This window comes from Triticum dicoccoides, chromosome 2B, assembly GCF_002162155.2.
Source record: "Triticum dicoccoides isolate Atlit2015 ecotype Zavitan chromosome 2B, WEW_v2.0, whole genome shotgun sequence".
Lineage (NCBI taxonomy): Eukaryota > Viridiplantae > Streptophyta > Magnoliopsida > Poales > Poaceae > Triticum > Triticum dicoccoides.
Window position 1 is genome coordinate 564,749,466 of NC_041383.1, and position 7,884 is coordinate 564,757,349.

At 41.6% G+C, this 7,884-nt stretch overlaps 1 protein-coding gene across 2 annotated transcripts; it reads left to right on the forward strand.

Annotated features, from left to right (window-relative positions):
• Positions 1-2,243: 2,243 nt before the first annotated feature.
• Positions 2,244-7,884, forward strand: LOC119364878 (nuclear transport factor 2-like). Of its 2 annotated transcripts, none has more exons than XM_037630439.1 (9): positions 2,244-2,488; positions 2,615-2,755; positions 3,647-3,959; positions 4,338-4,627; positions 4,708-4,867; positions 6,190-6,308; positions 6,389-6,454; positions 6,978-7,059; positions 7,449-7,884. In XM_037630439.1, the coding sequence occupies exons 1-9, from the start codon at positions 2,432-2,434 to the stop codon at positions 7,562-7,564; spliced, it is 1,344 nt and encodes a 447-aa protein (XP_037486336.1). In that variant the 5' UTR covers positions 2,244-2,431; the 3' UTR covers positions 7,565-7,884. The 2 variants fall into 2 exon arrangements, with proteins under 2 accessions (XP_037486336.1, XP_037486335.1); XM_037630438.1 differs by having other exon boundaries at positions 2,245-2,488; positions 6,187-6,308.

The window sequence follows — 7,884 nt, forward strand, 5'->3', positions numbered from 1 at the left end:
ATTTTTGGAAAGTGTCGATTTGGTTGAGTTAATGCACGCGTTAAATGGATCGGCCCATGTTAGTCACGCTTGAGAGAAAGGTCGCCTGTAAGGCGCTCACATGCGTAATATAAGTTTTGTGGGAGGTGACGCGAGATTATCAACACATAGGAGTGGATTTTTTTTGTATCTATATCTATACTACTTATAAAAGAGCAAACATGATCTTCTTTAAATGCACCCCACAAAACGTACACGGATACATTACCATCGCATGATTAGTCCCACTAAACTCAATCTAACGGCTAGCCTTAACTTTATCTGTTCTCTGTGTGCACTTAGCAATTTACATTGACTGACCGTACTCCACCGTGGAGGAAAATATGAAGTCCACGCCTGCTCAATTAGGAAACTATAATCACGGACACATCCTATTAAGAAATTAATCACGGACGTATCTAATTATTAGGAAACTAATCACAACGCATCCTATTATTAGGAAACTAATCACGGGTGCATCCTATTATTAGGAAAATAATCATGAGCGCATCCTATTAGGAAATTAATCACGAACACATCTAATTATTAGGAAACTAATCACGGACGCATCCTATTAGATAACTAATCACGAACGCATCTAATTATTAGGAAATTAATCGCGAGCGCATCCTATCATCTCCTATCAGGAAATCGCGATCGCGAGTCGCCTGTCGTCACCAGCCCACCACCCACGCGAGCCACAATGGGAGACATGCGAAGAGGAGCTGCGGCTTCCTCCGAACACGCACACGTGTCGTCGCCGCCTTCGTCTTCTGCCTGGAGGGCAGTTCACTCTTCTACTGACTGCAACGACTTCGCATCATACAGAGAGACCAACCATATTTCTCCGAATATCTTGAATCATGATCCTGACTTGGGAGGTAAGGTATGTTTTATCCACTAGAGTTGCTAAAATTGGAAGTATATCTGCAGTTTTTTCTTTCTAAACCGGCATTTGTTAGCCCTTTTTTGCCACTATTATTCTTACATAGCCTACGTATCATTATTACTATAAACTGAGAGGATATTTGTTATATTGTCAAAATTTTAGAATGTTGAGTCCTTAAAGAAATGTGTAGTACTCAAGTAACTGTTCCAAGTTGTCATATTAATGCTTTTGTCCAATGATTAACAAGTATAATTACGCAATTTATCAATGTAATTTTTCTTTGGTTTACATGTTCTATTTTCATAATAAAGTAAGTCACTTTTCTTGCTTCTAGACATTACAACACTTGTGGTGTAATAGTAGAATCGGATGGTCCAACTAGCATTTTTTGTCTTGTTTCACAGCTGATTCTATGCAGTCAAGACATCTCTACACTTCTCTATCTGACAATGGCTTCCTCTTTTCAACAAACCATAGAGGTCTCTTCCCGCTATTGTGTGGTTGACACTCAATTGTAATAATAATTCTTGACTGGAGTTTGTTGGCGCTGAAACGGTTCCTTAGCTTGTCCTAAGTGACATTTTCATGTGTGATTATACTTGCATAAATGTGTGCATATGGAGAATCATGATGAATCTTCTAAATAATTTTGAGTTTTATACATTGGGAAAAGTGGGTGATCTTTTAATACAGGAGACATGTTGATTAAGGAGAAACGATATTTCAAATTATTTGTATGAGTTGGGAATAAGAGATTGTGTACTTTATAGGGAAATTTCAAATTTATGAATAAATTGTCTTGTATTAAGTATAGTATAATGTGTTAATTCAAATAGACGTGTGTTGCACGTGCACACTTATTAGTCTAAATAGACGTGCGTTGCACGTGCATATTTACTAGTTTTTCTTAAAATTGCATTCTTTTCAAATTTACTATTCCATTCGAAGGGGTTCTCGTGGAACAATGTTCCCAAGCCCCGCGTCCAATATCACACCCAATTTTTCGTGAGTGAACTCAATGTTTATTTGTTTTATCAAAAGAAAAAAAATGTCTGGATGCTACAGCACGGTGGGGTCCCCGCAGGCTCAGCCTCCCCTGCGGAACCACTTTTTCCGGGACCCATCCTCGATGGGCACAGCCGGACCCTGGAGACCGACCGCAACCACCAGCGTCTCCGCGCGACTTGACCAACCAAATCGAGACGACCGGGACGGCTCCCGCAAAGGAAACGGGATGGCGAAAGGAGGAAGGCAGTAAAAACATGCCAGCGAGGCAGCCAGGCGGCGACCAGTGAGCCCATTTTAAAACCTTCCCTTCCCCTCCCTCCCCGTTTCGATCCCCCGTCTCCGACCCCCCATTCGCCTCCGTTCCCCGCACCTACAAGCCGACGCGACGCGACGAGCCCCGGACCCCCGCAAACCCTAGCCGCCCCCGTCCCCGCCCTCCCGCTCGCCGCGCGCGCCTCGCGAGAGGGCGCGCCGTCCCCTAGCCGAGGCCCGCCCCCGCTAGGGTTTTCGCCGGCCATGGAGGAACTGCGGCGGGAGCAGCACCGCATCGCCGGCCACCCCTACGCCTTCGAGGTGAGCGCCGCGCCGGCCCGAGACGCGCCGAGTAGAGACCGCGCGCGGTGGTTTGGTTGGGGGAGGAGGAGCCTGGGGTTTTTGCCTGACGCGTAGGGTTTTTTGGTTGTGGTTGGTTGCCCGCAGGTGGGGTCCTACTTCCTGGCGGGGTACTACAGCGTCCTGGCCAGCACCCCGGAGCTGGCGCGGCAGTTCTACACGGACGGCAGCACCGTCGTGAGGGTCGACTGCCAGACCATGGAGTCCCAGTTCGGGGAGACGGCCGAGGTATGAACCCCAATCTGGCCGTGTTTCTGCTGTGTTTACTTCCCTTTGGTGCCGATAGTCATTGCCATGCTGTGTTGTTCCGAGTACAACTGGGTGGTGTGTAATGCATGTTGATGTCAGGTCTATTTGGTGGAATTTTGGTGATTATATGCATCCGACTGAATGTGCTTGGTTTATGTTGAGATTTTGTGTTGCTTGCTGACCTTTTGGAACATGGAGGCAGCGGTTGCAAAGTTCCGTAAGACGATCTATTAGGAAAAATGCCGATACCAAATTGACAAGTTTTTATGGTTCAGGATCTGGTGCTTGAATTGTTTCGTAGGGGTGTTAGGATTTGTGTCAGTTACTGTAGAACTTCTGTGTAGTCTATTTGGTTATCATTCATTTCCTGGTTTCGTTATTCAATTCATAGAAGTAAACATATTAGTGTTCAAGGGTATACAGAGCAAAACATGTTGATTTTGGTTTGATCTTGCATGTTAAGTTGGTTTCTCATTTTGTGCAATTTAAATGCAGAAACATAATTTTATAACCTCATTTTTTTACCTGGCGATCTTTGGATTTATTAGTCATGTTTTATGATAAATTAGTAATCACAGTTTATAAGGTTTCTTTGGATTACTGGTTGTCTTTGTGTTTTATTAGTTATGTTTTATGATAAATCAGTAATCACAGTTCATAAGGTCTCTGGTTAATGTTGATTCCATGAGGATTATAATTCTTTGGTCTTGTTGTGCTTTCAAATGTTTCATAGTTCAGTTTCTTGAAAATTGGGCATTGAAGTAATGGGATCTATAATTTATATTTTCTATCGTCTTGTGTTAATGGTTTCAGCTTGCAAACTGAGGGTTTCTGATTTCTCTCACCTTTCGTTCTTTCAAAAATATGCAGGAAATCAATGATATATTGATGTCCATGAATGTTCAAAAGGTTGAGATTAAAACGGCTAATTTCTTGGAATCATGGGCTGGAGCCATCACTCTGTTGGTTACTGGCCTAGTGCAATTGAAAGGCTACCCTTTGCGCAAGAGATTCTCCCAGAGTATCATTCTTGCTCCTCAGGTCAAACCAGATGGATTTTTTGTAGACAGTGACATCTTTCAGCTCATCTGTGACGAGTATGATGATCATTACCAAGTTGCTGATTACGGTTATGCTAACCAATTTCCACAGATGGTTGCTCATAATACCATGACCGAAACAGGTATCGCTTCCTGACACCTCTATAATTTGAGTTACATGATAACTGTCCTATGATATAGTCAGTAAATCAACTTCATTTCGGCTCTTCGCTCTCTATCTAAAGTTCATTTCGGTGCTGGTTCTCTTTGACAAATATGTTTATTTTGGTCTGTTTCTCATTTACCTCCTCCTTTTCACTCTAAGTGCTATTACTTTGGTCGTAATTTTGGTGGTAACCCTTTTTACATGGGCAGTATTCCTCTCTACATAATCCTACTTTATTCATTTATTTCCAGTTCATTGATGTATTCTTCTGCATTATTTATTGAGAAAAAGTCTGTTCCAACTGTAGCCTTGGTCAAAAAGATAACCATTTTTCTTTTGTTGGTTGATCCCTCAGCATCTGATTATGTGGCTGAAGAACTTGAATTAAAGGGGTTTGCAGCTCCTGCTGATACCGACGAAAGGGCTAATGGTATTATATATGAGAATCATGAAATGCAGCAGCAAGATCCTTTGGAATTTGAGTCTGCAGTCAACGGAGAAACTCATTTTGAAGATCCTGCTCCCTCCCTCCCTAGTTCGACAAACATTAAACAGGATGCATCTGCTCCTCCCCACCCTCCTTCCCCACCTACACCTGAAGAAGAGCCTGTGGGAGAACCGCCTAAGCAAACATATGCTTCAGTGGTAAGCTAACATATGTTGTAATTCTATTCATTCTGAATCCTTTGTTTTAACTTGATGGTAATTGGTTGCAAATTTGTCAGCTGCGAGCAAATGCTGGTCAGGTTATCCACTCCACTCCGGTTAACAGGGCTATGACAGGGACCACAGAATCACAGCTGGTTGGACAAACTCAGCCTGTGCCAGTGCAAGAAAAATCGAACTTGGGCACTCGTCTGGATGTCAGTGTCCCTGAGGATGAAGGTTTCTTTCTACTCTTAACTTTTTTTATTCTCATGACTCCTTTGTTGAGACCTGCCCTATGTTTTTTGTTTGTTATTATTATTACTAAGTACTAACATTTGGCAAAACTTATCTACCCACTAATTATTAGCTGTTCTCTGTTGACACCCTCTGCCCTTTACCACTGGGAATGGGTTTCAACTTGTTTGTTATTCAAACTTTCCTGTCTTGGATTTAACAACTTCTTTGTTAGGTAGTTTGAAGCATAGTTAAAAAAGTGCTAGGCGTTAATTGTGTGTTTGGCACCGCCTTGCGCTTTTCTGACCAAAGCGCACACTTATGCGCAATTAAGCGCTAGGCATTTTGAGCCTAGGCGCACTTAAATGCCTGCCTAGGCTGTTTGGCTGGGCTTATTCTTAGCTTTTGCACTTTTGCTTAAAAGCCTAAAAAGCATCTATTTATGGGCTTTTGGCTTTGGCTTTTGTCTTATTCCATCATGTAACAATATTGAGTCATAAGCCAAAAGCCCATAAACAGTTGCTTTTTTGGCTTTTAAGCCTACGTGCAAAAGCCAAGAATAAGCCCCACCAAACACATATTGCATGAAAATTCTGGAACATTGCCAAAGCCGGCCCTTAATGCCCATTTTTTATCCAGCAGTTGGTGAAATCCTAAGTGGGGAAGCTGTTGTTTGAATATGTACACATGCTTTGTCTTCGGTTTGTTTCTCGTGTCACATTCTGTTTTGTGTGTTTTGTATTGCAGTAACTTATGTTATTTGTTATTGATATTTGAGAGTGGCTGTATAATCATGATTATGGGGGTTAATGGTAGCGGTATCTTATTGCTTGTTTGATGATTTTCCCCTCCACAATCATTGTTTACTCATGCATGCTAGCTGTCCATCTGCTGCTGGTTAACTATGTGTTTAAGAATTGGAAACTGGGTAATGCTGTATTTTTCTTGCTGAAGAGCTTATTGGAAATTTAAATCTGGCATGTTCCTTTAGATTCATTAATATGCTAATGATTTCTGTATGTGATCTTTTTCTTGACATGTGGATTTTCTGACCTGGTAGTTAAGTGAATTATTTTTGGGTGTATGTAAAGTGCAGGAAACCGAGCAATATACCTTTGAACTTGCGTGGCATTATGCATACTTTTGGTCTCTTGTCCAGAGACATTTGAACCTGTTCTGTTATATAAATTTTATATTCCTTGCAAAAGAAAAACACTAATTTTCATCTGCAATGTCTAGGTATTAGTGTCTGTCTGATAATTCCTGTGGACATAATCTTTTTGGTTGTGTATTGACTGATGATTGTTTTTTTTTTCTATCAGAAGAGTTCCTATCAGTATATGTTGGTAATCTTTCTCCAGCTACTTCAGTCTTCGATCTTGAGAAGGTCTTTCAGGCTTTTGGAAGAATTAAACCTGATGGAGTTGCTATACGTAGTCGCAAGGTATCTTGCCTTCTATCTAGCTCTAGGCTTTTTCTCTAGTTCCTCTTGTTGGGTTTCCTAATTTGTGTACTAATATGCAGGAGGCTGGAGTTTTCTTTGGATTTGTTGAGTATGAAAACATGAGTGGCATCCAGAATGCATTGGATGTGAGTTTCTCAGTTTCTCATGCTTCTGCATTATTATAGCACAACTTGTGCAGGTGACCCTGGATTGAAAAAGAAGAAAGGGGGTTATAAAGAATATGCCTTGAATCACTTCGTACAACTACATTGTGAATTAGTTTCTTGCATCCTGTCCTGAGTTTGGTGGCTGAAATGCCCAAGTGCCTAACATTTATGTTTTCACATTCTACAGTAAGAAACATAACAAAAAAATATTTTGTTGAAAGGTCAAACTTACATAGAATAGCCATGGACTTTATTTGTTGCATAAGCAAAGCAACATAGTCAAGATCTTTTATCCTCCACTTCACCAGACAAGCAAACTATTGTAGTAGATTAGATTGCATGATTAGATCAAGAATCTTCATTATTTGCATTCTAGTTTGAGCCATTGTTTGATGTCCATAAAATGTGCGAAACAGAGTGGTCTGTGAATGGCTGAATGCCATCTATATGATGTCATATTATACCTGAACACATCTTGTTATGGTGATCTTTTGTACATCAGGCATCTCCAATAGAGTTGAATGGGCGTCTAGTACATGTTGAGGAGAGGAGGCCTGGCAGTGGAGTCTTTCGCGGCGGTGGAAGTAAGTACAAATTTTGATTTCCTCATGACTGTAGTTTAGCAGATATATTTTTCCAACTATCTTTGTGCCAACTGTTGCTGTTTGTAGGGTATGTCTTGTTCTGTACTAAACATATGCTTGACACATAGGATGAGGTTTCTGGAACCTCATTATTTGGGGACAGTACTATGGTCTTTCATGTCATCCAGTGCAATTCAATTTCTCCACTGTCAAGTACCCTAAGAACATGACTACATGATAAAAATGCATCATAATCCTTAAACTGCCAAAACGTCTTACATTTGTTTACAGTTTCAAAGAAACGGGAAAACTACCCCTGTATTGTATTTGATCAAAATCGAGTTTAATAAACAAGCCTTGTTTATTTTTGGAACTTGCTCACTTTGCAGGGCGAGGGCGGGGAAGGGGTCAATATGGTGGGCGCTACGACGGGGATTACGCTGCACGGTCAAAGGGAAATGGTTACCAAAGGAGGGGCGGGCACCAATACGACGGCTACGACTAGTCTCACATTTGCTCTGCTGGCGAATGGTCGCATCCCATTTGGTGCTCTTGATCTGGTGCGGCCTGGCCATATTTTTGTCACAACAAAGCGCGATTACCTGGAGAACTTGCGTTTTGCTTAGCTGCTATTGAGCATGACTCGTTTCTGATGGGACTCTTTTTAGTGTTTTTGCTACATGATCGTGTCGCCTATCTGGTACTATGAACTAAACATGGGAAAAGAATGGATCAGTGTTAGTTGATCCTTGGCCATTTGAGCACACTGTCAAAAGTATTCCGATTGTCAGTCATCAGGTTTAATAATTTCCCAGCTTGTTGCCA

Coding starts and splice junctions, on each gene's coding strand:
- LOC119364878 (XM_037630438.1), top strand. CDS start 2,432: ATGGAGGAACTGCGGCGGGAGCAGCACCGCATCGCCGGCCACCCCTAC. Junction 4,868..6,186: donor CAGTGTCCCTGAGGATGAAG/GTTTCTTTCTAC, acceptor TTTTTCTATCAG/AAGAGTTCCTATCAGTATAT. Junction 7,060..7,448: donor AGTCTTTCGCGGCGGTGGAA/GTAAGTACAAAT, acceptor CTCACTTTGCAG/GGCGAGGGCGGGGAAGGGGT.